At 42.1% G+C, this 19393-nt stretch overlaps 1 protein-coding gene across 3 annotated transcripts in view; it reads right to left on the bottom strand.

The window, feature by feature from the left end:
* Positions 1–374: 374 nt before the first annotated feature.
* FER1L6 (fer-1 like family member 6) overlaps positions 375–19393 on the bottom strand; it is a 212071-nt gene continuing 193052 nt past the window's right edge. For all 3 annotated transcript variants that reach the window (XM_032253154.1, XM_032253169.1, XM_032253162.1), the window contains 4 exons: positions 17020–17261; positions 15060–15223; positions 1636–1736; positions 375–969 (listed from right to left, as the gene is read on the bottom strand). In XM_032253154.1, coding sequence (XP_032109045.1) covers positions 786–969; positions 1636–1736; positions 15060–15223; positions 17020–17261 — 691 coding nt within the window. In that variant the 3' untranslated portion in view covers positions 375–785. The remainder of the gene's footprint in view (positions 970–1635; positions 1737–15059; positions 15224–17019; positions 17262–19393) is intronic.

Genomic DNA, 19393 nt, shown 5'->3' with positions numbered 1-19393 from the left:
GGGTTTTCTTTTTTTTTTTTTTTTTTTTGAGACGGAGTTTCGCTCTTGTTACCCAGGCTGGAGTGCAATGGCGCGATCTCGGCTCACCGCAACCTCCGCCTCCTGGGTTCAGGCAATTCTCCTGCCTCAGCCTCCTGAGTAGCTGGGATTACAGGCACGTGCCACCATGCCCAGCTAATTTTTTGTAGTTTTAGTAGAGACAGGGTTTCACCGTGTTGACCAGGATGGTCTCGATCTGTTGACCTCGTGATCCACCCGCCTCGGCCTCCCAAAGTGCTGGGATTACAGGCGTGAGCCACCGCGCCCGGCCGGGATGGGTTTTCACCATGTTGGCCAGGCTGGTCTTGAACTCCTGGCCTCAAGTGATCTACCTGCCTCAGCCTCCCCTGGTATTACAGGCGTGAGCCACCACACCCAGCCTAAAATTTTATTTAAAATAAAGTACTTCTAATAAAATCTCAGACCCAGAACTCAGCTTCTCAGAATATAACCAATTACATAAAGAAAACATTTATCTAAGTCAATTTGAGGTCACTGTTGATTACTATGAGGTGAAAGTGCCTTATTTCATGCAGCATGCCTTACATCTTATAAGTTTGAAACTTGGTGGCAGGGGTTGCAGCAGGGAGGGAATGGAATTTCCTTTCCATCTCTTCTAAGAAGCATTGATCTGTCTGTCCCCTTAGCACTCAACATGGCACCATGTATGGGACATGTTCTTAGATGCTCCTGGATGAGGAAGAGAGGATTAGTATAATGGGAGAGTCTGGGTCCTCCGTGACCCTCTATGAGCCCACAACGATCCTTCGGCTGATGGCTCCTGGCAAGGTGTAGATGAAAAGGACCAGGAAGATGATGAGGATGATCAGAATGAAACCAATGATGATGTACTTCTTGTAATTCTTCCAGATGAGGTGGTACAGGCACTTAAAGGGGCTCATGAACCAGGAAAAGGAGGTGTCTGGGCGGCTGAGTGGGAAAGAAGAGAAAATCAAAAAGGGGGTCATGCTGTCAACACAGAATGCTTAAGACCCCAGGAAGTGTTTCTGACACCCACTTTCTGAGGACACATAGGGAGAGGCCTGAAAATGGGAGAAGAACATGTTGCCTGAGGCAGGAGCAGCCTAACACTTGTATGATGAGGACTCCTGTATCATGGTAAAGATGCGGTTGGTGTGGAGCAGAGGGCAAGAGGCCAATTAGAACCCAGCCCAAGGCTCCACCACCCTCCATCTGTCCAACCTGCCAGCTCAGATCCCACCTTTTCTATGAAGTCTTTCCTGACAGCCTCAGGCCCCGATGATTCCCTTCACTTCAAGTTCCTAACTCATTCATCGTTTGACTCACCCTCTTTTGAGACTACAGCGTCTTCTACACCCTGACTATTTTATGAGTGTCTGTGTTATTTTCCCCAAATAGATTGAAAGCTCCTGGAAGGCATGGTTGATGTCTTGTATTTCTTCTTATATTCAGCTTTTTATTCAAGAAGCCACACAGGTTGGAAGGCACCCATTGACTGCCTCCTGGCTTCCCAGTTCTCCCACAGGGCTGCCCTTAAGAAATGCCCATATCAGACACCAACAAGGACTGCAAAGGCCCCTTCCCATTTCTGTCCCCACTCGCAACTGCACTCACTTGGGCTTGGCCAGGGGCTCTGGCTCCTTTCGAGCTTTTCCAACAGGATTCTTCTCAGCTTCTTCTGCTGTGACTAGGTGGAACTCAGCTTCAACCTTGCCCTACAAAAAGATGCAAAAGCTTTTGTCTCTAGTCACAAAGACCCACTGGGCCAATGACAACCTTCTGGAAGTGTTACCAAGTTGCAGAATTCCAGAAAGTATTTTGATTATCCTGCTACTTGATTTTGATAAATATTGTTGCTTTTTTGGTCCTGGGAGAAACCATTTTTATTGGGAACAGTAAAAGCCTAGGAATGATGTTATTTCAAGATCTGTGGAAGGAAAGGGTCTTATGTCTCCACACAGACACACAAGCTGAGTCACATGTACTACTCTTCTTGTAAACACCTGATGTCTGAAGAAATAATATTATAGTAATTAGAAAGGGGACTAATTCCTTGAGTGGCGGACCCTTTTGAATCTGATAGTCTTTCTTCTCTGTCAATTCTCAGGAAATTGGTGAGAGTGGCCCCATATTTGCTGAATGGCTTTTCTTTTCTGTTATTCTTCACTTTTTTTTGTTGTCCCCACTAGTGATTTTAGGGTTATTCTTTTATTATAGCACCCCACCCCCAATAAGAAATGGCCTATTTTATTTGAAAATTGTGAGTAATGTGTTTCTTTAGAGCACTATGCCATAGTTCTTGGCAGGGATGTGTCTTGATTTATCAAAGGATGAGACAGGACCCCCACAAAAATTGAGAGCCATCCTCTCTTTTTCATTTAGCACTTTTGGGGATTCATTTAGCACTTTTGGGGATCCTTGGTATGCCACGCACTGTTCTAGGCACTAGAGACTTAACAATGATTAAGAAAAACAATTTCTGATCTCCCGAAGCTCCTATTCTTGGTAACAGAGACCCTCATTTCTCCTGACTCTTTTGGTTTTGTGCATTGAAATTCAAGGTGATAACAGGAGGGAGGCATGATTGATTTCTTACCCCAGTATAAAAGTCTAAGATTCTGCTGAGCCAATGGTCTTGTGTTAACTTACCCATTCACCCTAAAAAGGTCAAGACTTTTACACAAGTAGGTTTGGTTGCTGGCAGCCATTATAATAATAATATAATTGTGGGAGATATAAGAAAGATATAGAATACATGAGATAAGGTTGAGGGGCAAGAGGAGAGAGGGAGTGGCATGGCTGCCTGAATTAGTAAAGACGTGCAGTGGAGTTTTATTACAGTCAAATTATGAGTTAAAATCTAGATGGTCTCATTCATCCTTTGAACTGAAACCCTGGCCCAACTCAGAGTAGCATTAAATGTCCTATGATCCAGAAATGTTTCATGAAAACATGTATATACATAGTCTCTCATTCCTGGTGAGAAATCTTAGCCCGATAGGCAATGACTTGTGCATACGGGCATTCAGAAAACATTTGAAAACCGTAGGAAAAAAGAATATAAAGCTCATTTAACCTTTTTGACAATCTGACAAAGTAGATGGCATTTTAATTACCATTTTACAGCCAAGGAAACCAACGCTTGGTGATGTTTGCTTACTGATGTTACAAAACCAGAATTTCCACCAAGGTCCTTTGAAGTCCTCTGCTGCTTTACATGTCTAAGTGGCACCTTGTTGTGGAAGAAAAAAAGTAGGCTATTTATTTAATAGAGAATACATGTGCCTTTCCTGAAATATTCAAGAGGAAGCCCATAATTGCTGCCATTGCTCTGGCATTAGTATATGCTTTTGATCTCTATCTATGGGCTGGTTTAGGATAGCTTAAGTAATATTATAGCATAACACGGCCCGGCCCGGCAAAGCCCGGCCCAGCAACACAACACAACACAGCATAGCAAATTGTCTATGTTGTCTATTCACAGTGAAAAGGGCTTGTGAATACACAGATCTGCATTTGAAACCAGGCTCTACAATTTACTAGCTGTGTGATCTTGGATAAGTCACCTGCCCTCTTTAAGTCTCACTATACTGAGGTCATTAACAGCATATAACTCTATAAGGTTGCTTTGAAAAATAAATGAAATAACACATATGCAGTGCTTAGCCTAGGGTCTGTTAAGTAGAAAGCCTTTAACTATGGTAGTTGTTAACTTCAACACTGTTTCATCCACAGTAACATGTAGTTTAACAGAAAACATCTTCTGCCCATAGAGAAAATACTAGAGAAGTCCCACAGGCCCAGATTCCTGTAGGAAAAGAAATGCAAAGAAAAAAGAACCAGATGATGTTAAACCACTACTGCCCTAGAGATAGGAGTCATTTGTTATCAGCATGAAGAGCCTTGCACCAGGTCCACCACCCTGCTAGGATGATCGCAGTGTATCTATCAGGCATTAGGAAGGCTGCAGGGGGAAGGTGTTACACTGACAGCTTCAATAAATGCTGCTGCTCTGTGTATCACTCCACACAGAGGTTTCCTATCCTATTTCAACCATCAGTATTCAGCTCAGCACCAAGGAGAGGTCATAAGCTAATATCCTCTAAATGTAATTTAAAATCAGCTAGTAAAAATGGACAGTTTGAGAGACGCTCTACTAGCCTAAGGATACCTGTGGATGGGAGAAAATGATACGGAAAGATCCTTTAGAGGACTATGGATTTGTCACACCACATGTATAATTGATGTGCCAAACTTCACTGTGCCTAGAGAAGGGATGCCTTCCGAGGTCGAGAAGTGACTGCATTCGGAATCGACATGCCTTCCTCAGCAATAATTATTGCTTATTAAAACACACCCTTGACTGGAATTATATGAGGCATTCTCATATATTAATGGAGTAAAGTATTCTGACAAAATATTTTAGGAAAAGGAATATATATATACACACATTTTATGTATACATTATATATGTATACATGTATTTATGTGTATATGTAGTTATATCCACATATATACATGCATGTACATATACAAGATCATATATGACCACACAAGATAATACACACATATGTAGTTGTATACATGTATATATGACTATTTTCAGTTGATGAGGGAAAGCTCTTTTTAACAGATAAATGCCAACCAATAAATGGAGAAAAAATGATAGATTTAGATAGATTATTTTATTTTATTTTATTTTTTATTGCATTTTAGGTTTTGGGGTACATGTGAAGAACATGCAAGATTGTTGCATAGGTACACACGTGGCAGTGTGATTTGCTGCCTTCCTCCCCATCACCTATATCTGGCATTTCTCCCCATGCTATCTCTCCCCAACTCCCCATCCCCCACTGTCCCTCCCCTATTTCCCCCCAACAGACACTGGGGATTTAGATAGATTGATGGATAGCTAGACAGACAGATGAAAGAAAGGGTTTAAAAAATTATTTTATAAAACCAATGAAATAATCAACATCATCAATGTTTATTAAAGTCTTTGGGTAGAGGTGGCAGTACAACAGGAATTCCCCACAGCTCCATGTTACCCACCACATTTACTATGTAAACGTAACTAAAATTTATGCATAGAGACAATATTAGAAGTAACCAACCATTAGCAAGAGTTTTCTTTAGATGGTATGCATATGTGTGCTATTTTACCTTTTTGTGCTTTTCACATTTCCTATACATGCGCATTATACACTCTATCTTAAAAATAATCTTTATGTAAAAATATCTGTCTCCTCTGCTCCTATCTTATCTTGCTAAATATTATTTAAATGATCAATCTACCACCCTCCCTAGCTAAGTTGTGAACTTCAGGATGCTAGGAATTTATCTTATTCACTGTTGAATCTTTAGAACCTAACGTATGATTATGTAGCCATAGTAGATGCTGACAGCTGTTTTTCACACCAAACTGGAAGCACAGAAACCTCCCCTGAGTTTTAGTTGTTGATGCACCGGGGATGGAATTTACCTTGGCTGCCTGTCAATTTGTGGGATTAACTTTTAAAAGAAATTTTTTGATCTCTATCTCTTAAGAGTGATTTCTTTAAAGGCTGCTTTGAGTAGGATTACTTGGGATAAGGCATATAAAATGCATAGTGCAATGTGCTTCACTAACAACATGGTCGCAGATTAGATATTCCCTTTCTTTCTCCCAAGGGTCCCCATCCCTCAGCAATCCCATGGAACTGATTTTCATTTACTATGAGGACAGCCACATTTCACATTCCACACTAGAAGCTGTGTGATCTAAATGTCTAAATGATACTCCTGGGGGACACCGATAAGCAGCTCTAAAAATAAATCTGGTAGGTGGCAGTGGCCATAAACAAACCCTCTCTCATCTGCCAGCAACTAAAACCAGACAGCAATGTCCAAAGACTGGCTTCAAAGAATGGGAGGAGAGTGCACATGGAGTTGGAATTAGAGAATGTCTAGGCTGGACATGAATGTTGGAGGCACCCAGTGTAACCCAGTGATTTTACAGACATGGAAACAGAAGTGCCTCCCAGGAATGGCAGTTTTCCATTACACCGTTTACTCTGGACCACCTAACTTGCTACTCCATTAGGAGAAAGTTATTTTCTTAATATGGTTACTGATTACATAAGGGGGAAAGAGTGTCAGAGACATTTGAACCAGAGCCACTTCATCTTGAATAGGAGCTGGGTAAAATCAAGCCAGGACCTACTGGGCTGCATTCCCAGATGGTCAAGGTATTCTAAGTCACAGGATGAGATAGAAGGTTGGCACAAGATACAGGTTGTGAGAAATGGGAAAGCTCTTTTTCAAAGTTTATATCTTAGACTACATTATAAGGAGCTACAATCTCTTGCTCTATGGCCATTATCTGCTATTAGCATAAACATATAGCCGTGTATGTATATTCTCTAAATCAGCTATGTCTTAAATCAGCTACCTTGACTCGCTCTGGCCTGTCTGAACAGAATTGGGCAAGCTCCAAACCCTGGTGCATGCCATTCCTTATTTAGAACTGCCTCCCCCTGGGCCCTACCACCCCAACCTTCTCCTGACTAGCTTCCTCTTCTTCCTTGTCTTCTCTCTCATTATCTATTCAGGAATTTCCAAGTTTTCAGCCAGTTAGGTCAAGCATAGAATGTGAGGTCCCGTTCTGGCCAATGGAAACTGGACCCAGCAATAGGGTGATTGCATCAGGTTATGAAAGTTATAATGTCCCTGTCTCCTTTGTTCAGGTGTGCTCTTGTGGCAAGACTGCGGTGAGTTGCACCCTTCCTGCAGCAAGTAGACTAGCCTTGCTGAGTGATCTATTGTCTCGGTGTGGATTTTTCCCCACGTCATAAACCCGTTTCCAACAGAGGTCATAAAGACCTTGCTGATAAAACAGGTTGCAGTAAAGAAGCCGGCCAAAACCCACAAAAATCAATGATCAGAGGATGAGAGTGACCTCTGGTTGTCCTCACTGCTATACTCCCACCAGCCCCATGACAGTTTGCAAATGCCATGGTAACACTAGGAAGGTACCCTATATGGTCTAAAAAGGGAAGGCATGAACAATCCACCCGTTGTTTAGCATATCATCAAGAAATAATCATAAAAATGAGCAACTAGCAGCCCTTGGGGCTGCTCTGTCTATGGAATGGCCTTTCTTTTATTCCTTTACTTTCTTAATAAACTTGCTTTCATTTTACAGACTCACCCTGAATTCCTTCTTGCCCAAGATCCAAGAATCCTCTCTTGGGGTCTGGATTAGGACCCCCTTTCCTATAACAAGAGGACAGAGGTAGCTGGAATACATCCCTTCTGCAGGCCAAAGCAGGGCTTTCAGGACCAGGTTCCATGCTGCTTAGCCAAGGCTCCACCCATGGGCCACTGGTGTGCATGAAAATGAAGTCAATTCTTATTCTCCCTTTAGGAGGTGTAAGGGCAAATACAAATTAAAAATAAGAGGCTTAGTTCCCCCTGTTGAAAACAGGAAGAGATTTCCTTCCTCCTCTTCTTTTCTCTTACAGCATTTACTTTAGAAAAGTTATAAGTACTTTCTCTTCTCTTTGAAATGTACATAAATTGTTTTGAAAGCTGACAGGCCTTTTGTCTTTAACACCCAGGAATGTCTTTTTCAAGGATCTGAGAACAACCTCCTTGAAATGTAAGCATTAATAGCATCCTATATCCCAGTTTCTGTGGGAGGGTAGGAGGCTAACTTTGGTGAGCACCTTGCTCCAAGTTGCAAAACTATGTCCTGTCATAAAGATTTGAGAAGATTGAGGCCGGGCGCGGTGGCTCAAGCCTGTAATCCCAGCACTTTGGGAGGCCGAGGCGGGTGGATCACGAGGTCAAGAGATCGAGACCATCCTGGTCAACATGGTGAAACCCCGTCTCTACTAAAAATACAAAAAATTAGCTGGGCATGGTGGCGCATGCCTGTAATTCCAGCTACTCAGGAGGCTGAGGCAGAAGAATTGCCTGAAACCAGGAGGCGGAGGTTGCGGTGAGCCGAGATTGCGCCATTGCACTCCAGCCTGGGTAACATGAGTGAAACTCTGTCTCAAAAAAAAAAAAAAAAAAAAAGATTTGAAAAGATTGATTAAATGACACTGCTGGGGGGCCACTGATAAGCAGCTTTAAAAATAAATATTTAAATACAAAATAAATATTTTTTAAAAATCTGGCAGGTGGCATAAAGAGTTGAAGTTTGTTTTTCCTTCGCGTAAAACTAGTCAGGTAACCTCAATGACCATATGTGTCTAGAACAATGTGTGACAAACGGTGCTGTGAAGTCCTCTTATTTGAGGACTACTCATCATTTCTCCTGAAAATATATGTGTAATGGGCTTTTGGCTGCTTGGCTATATAAAAGGATGAAATTTCTGTCTTTGCAGTCTCTTAGCAGGTTGCTAAGACTAATGAGTACTCAATGATAAAACTTTACAAGCTTTTGAGTTGCGAGACTTTGTTTTAAATTCTATTTCCCCCAAAAAATATCACCTCAGACTTCAGCTCTATGGTTAAGATTGCTGACCCCGGGACAGGCTGGATGTTCCTCTTGTTTCTAAGGCCTTCTGCCAGAAGTATGGCACAGTGGTTATGACTCAAGAGGGTAGAGGCGGACTGCTTGTGTTTGAATCTCATCCTCCCTGACTAGCTGTGTGACATGAGCCAGTTACTTAAGCTCTCTGTGCCTCAGCTTCCTTATCTATACAATTAGAATTGATTATATATGTATATTTTGCAGGGGGTTTTAGCAGATAAATGAATTAATATACATTCAGTGTTTAGTGCTGTGGAAATCCACAAAATCACCAAGATAAGAACAAACAGAGGCTACTTATCTAGAGCTACCATCACTTAGGTTTGGCAGAGACTCAAAAATAGGGAGAGAGGGGAAGCTTTATCACAAGAAAAGGGAAGTCATCGGATGTGTTCTGACTGAAAGATGCTGGTGTGGGGAAAGTGGAAGCAGACTAAGTAGGGGGACACCGTATGGGATTAGTTTGGGGAACATATTTGGAAGCAGGGGCACCAGTTAGGGAAGCTTGCAGTCATTGCCCAAGCTCTGACGGTTTGGGGCTGCTTGCTACAGAGGTTGTAGCTCTATTGCCATGTGTGGTCTGCCCATTGCCAGTTTGTATGTTCAGTCTTTCAGAAGTGGTTCTGGTAGTCGGTTCATATTAGCAATGCTTGTTATTACCACAGTAAGAGCATTCTTCATTCTGCAAACTGGTGGTTGCCAGTTGCTTCTCTTGTCTGTCTTCCCCTCAAGACAGCAGCTACTTGGATGCAAGGCCTGTATCCTATTTATCAGCCTACCAAAGACCTGCCCGGAGGAGCAGGTAACTGTTGAAAAATGAATAGTTGAAGGAGCAACATGATCATCTAGATGCAGGAGAAAACTACTTTGTCAGAAGTGAAGAGCATTTAATTACAAGCCCCTATCCTTACTACAGAAAGTGATATAGGAATTAAGAAATCACTTAGGCAGATAGTAAGGGTATGGGAGTCCTCAGTAAGGCCTTTCTCTGTAAGGAAAAGCAGCCCCAAATCATTTTCTAACAAAGAACAGCTTGTAAAGTTGAACTGCAGACATAGACAAGCAAGCTGGGAGCTTGCACAGGTGAATGCTGGCAGGAACTAGGGACTAGACATGTTCAAGAAGCCTATTTGCATAATGAGATTAGGGTGGGGTGACAGCCTTCCCCCATACCTGATTGAACCAATCTGCGAGCCCTGTGTAAGTCAGACACCACCTTCTCCAGCCTGCCTGCCTATAAAATCTGCTGCAGCCTGCCACCTCCCTGGTTTTTTTTTTGGATGTTTCTCTTTCGAGGAACTGTTGTTCTCATTTCTTCTGTCTGTTAAAATTTCCACTCCTTAACCCATCCACACATGTCTGTATCCTGAATCTTCTCAGTGTGAGACAGTGAACCCCAGGATATATACCCCAGATAATGCAGCCATTTCACATCTTTAAAACAATCATCTCCTGTGAAAATTCATGATGGCCAATTCATCAGGAGAGTCATTTAGAAAGTAGTTGAGAGCATGTTGCTAGAGGTTCTATTCTTCTCCCTTCCCTTCTTTCTTTCTTTTTTTTTTTAAATAAAGACAGGGTCTCCCTATGTTGCCCAACCTGGAGTGCAAAGGTGTGATCATAGCTCACTGTACCCTTGAACTCCTGGGCTCAAGGGATCCTACTTCCTCAGCTTCCCAAGTAGCTGGGACTACAGGTAGGTACCACCATGCCTGGCAAATTTTTATATGTATTTTTTGTAGAGACAGAGTCTCACTGTGTTGCCCAGGCTGGTCTCAAACTCCTGGGCTCAAGATGTCCTCCTACTGCAAAGTGCTGGGATTACAGGTATGAGCCACCATACCCACCCCTTTCTCTTTTCTTATATTTACCAAAAGTATAACCCCTAAGGATTAGATGTTATTATTGACTAAGATATTTAGGCATTTTGAATTTGAGGCATTTACCTCATCTTGGGGTCCAGAAGGAGGTGGGAGAAGGGAATGTTCAAAAAAAGTTTATTACTGAGCAAGGGTTCAAGCAAAAATCTGACATTTATTGAACACTTAATATATTCCAGGCACACAGATTCTATCTCATTTCAGTGTTGTAACAGTTCATGAAGTACATACTTCCATTACTTTCATATTCTTAATCTTACAGCTAAGAAAGCTGAGGCTCATGGTAAAGTTCAGACAGCTGGGAAATAATGGAGGCAGGCTTTGAACCCAAGTTGGTTTTTCTTGAAGGACGGAATCCAGGAGTCACTATGTGTCATTATTATTATTAGAGATGAGGTTTCACTATGTTGCCCAGGGTAGACTTGGGCCCCAGGGATCCTCCTACCTCAGCATCCTAAGTAGCTGAGACTACAGATTCGTGCCACTGTGCTTGGCCCCAGTTAGCCTTGAGTGCGCTGCTTATCTGCTGCCCTGAGGCTGGTCCAGGCTGGAATCCACCCCTCTCATTATTACTGATCTCAATCCCTAGGATAATCTAGAAAGCTTTTGAAGCTTTTAACACAGACATGCATTTTTTGATGCACCAAAGTCCTCTGTGGGATCTTAAAATAATATGTGCGTGTCCTCATGAAAGAGGCTTCTCTTTTATGATAGGACTATAAGAGGTGATGTGACATTAGTGGCTCTGTTAGGCTTTACCTCATGAGATCAAAGGCAAAGAGGGATCTTCAAATGGACTGCCCAAAGCACAAAAGCAGAAAAACTCAGCATGGAGTCAATCAAACCAGACAGTAAATTTGCCACATAAATGTCTCACTTAAGGCCCAGCCATTACAAAACTAGCAAATGAATTTAAATCACTATAATCTGACATACCCAGGCTCTGGCAAGGCAAGGGCAGCATGGAGAGAAGGTGAAAAATCATGGAAATTGCTACTACTCTGGTACCTAGCAGGTGAGGCTCAGATCAGAAGCTCAAATGCTTGTGCGGATCTTAATAAAGTCTAGAAAAACAGACTGCCACCACCCAAATGTTCATCCATTCACCACTGTGTCATCTATCTAAACCTTTTAATCGCCCTGCCTTTAAAATCTGTCCTCTGTCATTTATTCCTCTCTGGTGTCTAAGCTGACACTTAGATAATCATATAAATCAATGTGTGCTAATGTGTTCATTTTCAAAGAACATTTACTGAGCACTTCTTATGTGCTCAGTACACTGAGTAAACAGGAAAAACCTGATAATCTCTTATAGTAGGGTCAATTTCTTAATTATTGAATTGATTCATTCAATCAATATTTATGAGTACTATGTCTTAGGCACTGAAAATTTGGAAAGTGTACAGAAAGAAAAAAACATACTTTTTGGACTCAAATTGCTCACAGTAAAAGAACCATGAAGTCCATGGACAGGTTCAAATCAGTGTGGCAAGAGCTGCAGGTAGGGAACGAGAAGGCAAGCCCATCCAGGTAGAGGACACCCGGGAAGGCTTCTCAGAGGGGACACTGCTAAAAAGAATCTCCAAATATTTAAGGACTAGGAATTTTCTCAGAGAAAAGGGCTAAGGCATTCCAGGCAGAAGGACTAGTCTACAGACCAGATAAGCAGGTACCTGGGAATGGGTCAGGCTGGTTGAGAGGGGAGCAGTGAGAAATGACACTGTGGAAGTTTCTAGAGAGTCTACACTAACCTGCTTCTCATTCACTGGGCAATCCACATTCATCTCCTTCTGTCTTTGCCATTCCACTACCATTGCTTTTTAAAATTTGAGACATAATTCACATACCAGAATGTTTACCCTTTTACATTATACAACAATTAGATGGATTTTAATATGTTCACAAAATTGTACTGCCATCACCACTATTTGATTTCAAAACTTTTTTTAATCACCCCAAAAAGAAACTCCATACCAGTTGCTCCCCATTCTCCTTCCTGGCAACTACTCAACAATTTTCTATGGATTTGCCTATTCTGAACATTTTACATAAATGAAATCAGACCAGTATGTGGTCTTTCAAGACAAGCTTCTTTCATTCACTTAGCATCACATTTGCAAGGTTCATCCATGTTGGTACATACATCAGTATTTCATTCCTTTTCATGGTTGAATAATATTCCATTGTATGGATATACTACATTTTTAAAATTCACCCATCAGCTGATGGACATTTGAATGTTTCCTCTTTGGGTCTATTATGTATAATGCTGCTATGGACACTCACAGTGATGCTTTTTTAAAGGTCACCAGGAACCTCCATGCTATTAAGTCCAATGGGCACATCTTTGTGGCTTCTTAAACTCTCAGGAGCATTTGACATGGTAACCAAGTGCCCTTCTCCAAAGAGCCTCCTCTCTGACTTCCTCTTTCAGCACATTTTTATTCTTTTTCCTACATCGTGGCCTAGTCCTGTCTCTCCAATCGTGACCCTCTCTGACCATTGTCCACACAGCAGTCAGGGGATGTGTTTTCTAGGTTTGGCAGATCTGCTACCTGCTGGAAACCATGCAGTGGCTTTCCCTTGAGAATGAATTCCAAGCTTTTCACCATACCCTTGAGGCCTCTGTGATCAGGCTCTAGTGGCTTCTCCACTATACCAGCACTGCCCTCATGCATCACACGCTGGTTATGGGAGGCTTTTGTTCATTTGGATTTTAGTCTGTCCAAAGCACTGAACTCATTCCCACCTCAAGGCATTCGCCTACGGAATTTGCTCTGTGGAGAACGCTCTTCCTCCCTTTCCTCTGATGGCTCACTACATTTCATTCAAGTTTCAGCTTAATTTCACAGGCACACAAAGGCCTTCCCCTGCCACCATAGTGAATGAAAATCTCTGCATTGGATAAGCTTTGCTTCAGCGCTTTGTCTCCTGCCCAGCCCTTGTTCTAAGTCATTACTTTCTTGGAGTATGTATGAGTAGCTATCCGTGGCTTTGCATGTATATGTCTGCGTGTCTGAATTTGACTTTAGACTGTAAGCTCTATGATGACAGAGACCTTGTCCATATTACTCATATCTTATTCACAGGATCTATCGCTTAATAGAAGCTCAGTAAATATTTGTTAGATGAAGTGAAGAAATAAGTAAATGACATGGAAAAAGAGTCTGTACATATTTTTCAAAATCTAAAGGGATATAAAATATACACGACTGCTATTATATGATCATGCATCTAAATTTACTACTTATTAATATACAGAAATCAGAATAATGTCAAAAGAGTTTGGACACCTGGGCCTGGCAAGTCCCATTTCCCAACCTTGTACTGTGTTCAGGAATTTCTATCAGATGGTGGTGAGCCTTCCACTGGGAGCCCCTTCACGCCTCCATGCTCTGCTCATCATGGTTCTTTCACTTGGAGTAGATATCTGCTCTTTTTCATCCGGAAAATGCCTTTCCATTGTCCTTTGTCCTGTTTGAACCCTCAACTCCATCAAGACAATTGCATCCCTCCCACCTCTCTGTTCCTTCCCTGCCTTTCACACCTTGGTTATTCCACGCATGATTGGCTGTTGACCCGTTTGTCCCTCTCACTCTGAGAACAGAGGCCGTGACTTGGAGCAGAGGCCATGACTCATTCATTTGTGGTTTTATTCATGCATCCAACAAATATCGATTGCCCAGAACCAAGCCCAGAGGCTGGCATGTAGTAAGCCCTCATTAAGTACTTGAGGGGAACTGAAACTGGCTGGAGCCTCCCCAGCAAGCTCACCAATCAAGGGGATCCAATTAAGAATGGAGGGAAGAGACAAACTCTCAGAAAACATAATAAAACTAGACACCAAGAGGTCAGACCAGCAGCTGCCATTTCCCCAAAGAGGTACAAAGGGAATCTCTGCTTCACACTCACTGGATCCCCAGAGCAGAAACAGAGAAATTGGTCTCTATCCAGAGCTACTACCAGAAAAATCCTGCCCTAGGTGTGCTTTTGCCACAAGGCACTAGAAGCAGAGAGCAGAATGCACTCATCCCAAGGGGAGGCTAACAGCAGAAAAAAGACCCTGCCATTAGTCTGAGTGCCTTTTCCCAGCCTCGCTATGTCATTCCTGCTGCCTTACAGAGGATCAGTGAGGGAGCTGAAAAAACAGGAAAAGAAACTGTCTTCCCAATATTTGTGAAAGGTCAAAAATTCCTGAAAACGCATGCCACACAGTCTGACATGCATTTGCAAGAAGTGGGCAATTCATGGAAAGGGATAAATGGCTTTTTCTGCTGTCACCTTCTTTTGAAAGGATGGATCACTTTTTACATCATGTCTTATATTTGAGGATGAAGGCATAAGGTAATTGCATTGACACTGTACACTACTCAGGACTTTATGCATAATCTTAAGAAATGTTGAAAAAAGAATTAATGCCAGGGGCATAAGTTCAGGCCATAAAGACAGAAAATCGCCTCAGCATAGAGAGCGAAGTCTTCCTGCATTTATAAAACTTTAAAAATGCTTGCTTCTTAGCAGAATCTCTGCATGAAGGTTTCATGTCATTTCAAGGCATTTTACTTGAAGTTCACAAAATGACTCATTGGAAGAGCATGACGCCCCCATGCCCTCCACCTCCAATAGCTATCACTTACTGTGAGTTCTTTGCTTTTAGAAAAAGGCCACCAGCCACGCACACGTTTTTGCTGGAATATAGAGATCTTGTTCTCCTCACTTGCATTTTCAAACTTGGCGAGATCGCAGGCTTTGGCAGACTTAGCTGCTCGAGGGAAACTGTTGAGGTTCATTTCCAGGGTGCCTGTGGAGAGATGACTGTAACAGTTAGGGAAGCATTTTCTGAAGGTTACGTAAGAGCTTTCCATTCATCATCCTCATTCATTTACCCTTCACTTCCTAGTCATTCAGTCAGTACTATATTGGATCACAACTATGTGCTAGGTATTGGGAGTACAAATAGGACGGAGACACATTTGGTGCCATCAAAAAAGTAATCACATGGTAGCAGGTAGAAGGGAAAAACTTAACTTGCAAGCCTCAGTTGCAGGTAACATCACTGCCGGGCACCTCCTCTGCTTCCTGAGCCTGGATTATTGGCTGTAGCCTTCCCCTACTTTAGCACTGACAGCCCCATGAGAGCCTCCTCGCCCTACTTCACCACCTTCTTGGTGTCCACTAAACCCCTCCAGGTCAGAGACTAGTCTTATTGTCCTTGTATCTACTCTTCAGGACAGGAGGTGAACCTCAGTGGGTTCCCAACACTGTTTTTCCAACGAATGAACATGAGGCAGAGTAAGATATTGCCATGAGTTCTGTATCTCTTTAACCATTTTTTCCTATTATAAATTAATAATTGTTAAATATGAAAAATTTAGGGCATACTCATGGGCAAAAACATGAGAATGGAAAAATTTATAATTTCATGCCTAAAATGTTGACCACTGCTCTGTGTATTGGGGCTTAGCCCTTTCTTTCAGCCTATGGCTGTCCCTTTCTCCTATGCATATAGTTTACAGAGATGAGATTTTTCTCTTTTTACTTAATGCATCCTGTACAACTTTCCAATTCATTAGATATTCCCATATTTTTAACGTTTGCAGGTTTATCGCCTGTTGAGTATGTAAACCAAAAATAAAACTTTAAGTCCCCCAACCATCTGAATGGACTCCTCCTGTCTGCCAAGGCCATTCTAAAATTAACCTGAAAAACTAGTGCAGGACATTGATAGGAAAGGGGAGTCAGACATGCCTCATTACCATTAACATCAACAAAGACCTTAAAACTGGAAATAGGCTCTTCAAGTCTGATCATCTATCCTCTCTGAAGCCTGCTACCTTGAGGCTTCATATGCATGAAGAAACCTTGGTCTTCACAACCTCTCATCATAATGCAGACATTCCTTTCTATTGATTCCAGGTCTTTAATAATAACTCAACTAATTTCCAATTGGAAAACCTTTGAATCTATCTATGACCTGGAAGCCCCCACTTCCAGTTGCTCTGCCTTTCCAGACCAAATCAATGTACATCTTACATGTATTGACTGATGTCTCACATCTCCCTAAAAGGTATGAAACTAAGTTGAGGGCTGACTACTTTTGGCATATGTCATCAAGACCTACTGAGGCTATGTCACAGGCATGTCCTTATTCTTGGCAAAATAAACTTCTAAATTGATTGAGACTTGTCTCAGATACTTTTTGGTTTACAAGGGATTACTATGTGTGAGGCACTATGGAGTGCTCTTTAATTGTGTTATCACATTTACAGCTCCGCCCCACTCTACAGTATGTAATATTACTGCCCTCATTTTACAACTGAGGCACAGAGCAGGCCAGTAATGAGCTCAAAGTTTAATGACCTTTTAGTGATAGAGCAATGATCAACTTTGGTCTTTTGGCATATGCAGTGGTCCATCATATGGATGCACCATCACTCATTTAGCCAGTGCCTATTAATGGCTCTTTGGGATGCTTCCAAGTTTTTGCTATCAGACAGTGCTGAAATTATTAGTCTTGTGACTAAATCAGACCAAGCTCTTCAAAAGCTGAGACAAAACCTTAACATTAGTATGTGCTTGATAAAGCCACTGGCTTACCCAAGAAGTCATCTGAGGACAGCCTTTCAAAATCCCAAACCTGCAGCACCAACACAGCAGGAGTCTTACACTCCATCTTCTCTAAAGAGAAAATATTCTCTCTCTTGGTAATGACCATTTGCTTCTCAGCTGGGAGATACTGGAACGGAAACAGGAAGCGCCAGTTGAAGTTACCCTCTCCAGTCAGGGAGTTGTAATGCACGTCTGTCTCCTGCTTGTCATCCTCCAAACCCTTTAACCATCTGAAAAAAGATTCAAAAGAATTTAAACCCTCAGAGTACGTTCTCCAGGCATCAGTATAATCATGAGCGATTTAGCTCATTTCAGTGTGGTCACAGATCATAGTTTTAAAATCATTATAATTGGATTCAGTTGGAAGTTTCCATTTTTAACTCGAAAGAGTAAAATAGGGGTCAGAGGATCTGCCATAACAGAAAAAAGACTCATTTCAAGGCAAGGTGGGGAAAGGTCTTCAATTGCTTGTGTAGATCTGAAGCTCCATGCAATCAAGACGGAAAATTCAGGAAATAGGAAGTGAAAGTGTACTCTGAATCTCTTTCATATATACTTGAGTGTTAGAACAAGATTACCCACCACACTGAGGACTCTGACATTGGGCTGCTGCGGACCTGTGCCGTCAGGCCTGCACCGGGCTGGTATAGAGCCTGTACCAGACTTGTGTTGTCAGACCTGTGCCATCAGATATAATTGGTTCCCTCCTCCCTGGTTCTAGGCCTAGAAAGCCCAGTAGGCCTGGATTGGTGTGGCATGGAGGGTGCCTGCACCCATCTGGATTCCAACTCTGACTGCAGCACTTACTGTGCAGCCGTAGATAAGTTATCTAACCTCCCTGTGCCTGTTTCATCTGTACACTGGAAGCAATTATAGCACCTAGTTTATAGGATTGTTCTGAAAATTTATGTGAGATGATGCCTAAAAGTGCCTTGGACGCTCCAAATTATCTATCATGTTCTTTCTTCTTAGTATTATCTGTCTTCCACCTCTATCCCCGGCACAATGTAAGTTACAATTAGTACATTTATCCCTAGTGCTTTGTCTGTCAATTAATTGAGAAAATAAGTATTTTTAATGCAAACTAGTTGATAATTTCAAACCATGTGGTTTGTGAAATCTGACTCCCTCCTTCCCAGGGCAGGGAAGAGGAGAGTGAAGGCATTTCTCTTCACAGAGAAGTGGCACCACTCAGGATATGGACCCAATTGTTTAGTTAACGATGGTGTTCACTCAGCCAATACATTTGTAGTGTCTGTTCTGAGGCAATAAGAGAGCTTGACGCCAGGAAAGAGTTAGGAGAAACAGAGATGATCCTTGCTTCTTGGAACTATAGTCATAGGGGAAAGGGGAGAGAGGGATGTAAGTGGCAGAAGTCACCAGAGAGAGACGTGCAAAGGCCCCATGGAAGAAGTAGTAAGGATTCTAGAAGGTCTTTCTTCTCAGTTCTTCTTGCAGAGAACAAGGGGGAGTGTGCTATGAAATGAGGCTGGAGAGAGACAAGGGCTAGTTATAGGGGACATTTTAGAATGTATTAATGATTTGAATCTCTGTTCAGAGACAATGAGATGTCAAGGGTTTTAAGTACAGGGCTGACATGATCAGATTGTGTTTTGAAAAGATAGCTCATGTTTAAACACAGAACAAATTATTGGAGGGCTAGAATGAATATGGAGAGGCAAATCTGGATGGCATTGGTATTGCTGTGATCCCAACCCAGAAAGAGATGATAGAGAAAAGGACAATGGTGTGGCAAAGATGGAGAGGATGAACAGGTGCTGATGGTCACTTGGGAGGGGAAATGGGCAAGCTCTGATGGCACATTGGAAATGAGGAAGTCAGTGAGGAGAGAGTCTATAGATTTGGGGTTCTCAACCCAGTGGATGATGGTGCCAGTCACTGAGATAAGAAACCCTAGAGAAGAAACAGCATTGTAAGGACGTCTTGTTTTAAGACTTGTTCGGTTTGAGGTGCTGCTTTTGCAGAATCTAAGTAGGTAGACACGGTGGGAACAGGAGTTGTCGAACATGGAAATTAAAAGGTGACAACTGAAGCCATGGTTATTTGAACCACTTGATTCAAGTGAAGTGTTAGTTGAAAATGGCAGAGACAAAATAGTGGGAGATGAGAAGTTGGCCCAGGACAATGCTATGAGCTATTTAACTGCCAGATGGCAGAAAATGAGCTTTCAAAGGATACAAACAAGAAGTGACCAAGGGGATAAGAGAAAAAACAGACGCATGTGATGCTACAGATGTTAAGGCAAGAAAGTGTTTTAAAAAGAAGTGCTTAGGTGTGACAAATGCTTCTTAGAGGGAAATAAGATAAGGATTAATTTAAAAAAACACAAGACTATTAGATT

The sequence above is a fragment of the Sapajus apella genome, unplaced genomic scaffold (assembly GCF_009761245.1).
Source record: "Sapajus apella isolate SASKATOON/1434 unplaced genomic scaffold, GSC_monkey_1.0 scaffold3, whole genome shotgun sequence".
Classification (NCBI taxonomy): Eukaryota; Metazoa; Chordata; class Mammalia; order Primates; family Cebidae; genus Sapajus; species Sapajus apella.
The sequence above is the reverse complement of the archived record's forward strand: the minus strand, read 5'-3'. Positions and strand labels throughout refer to the sequence as shown.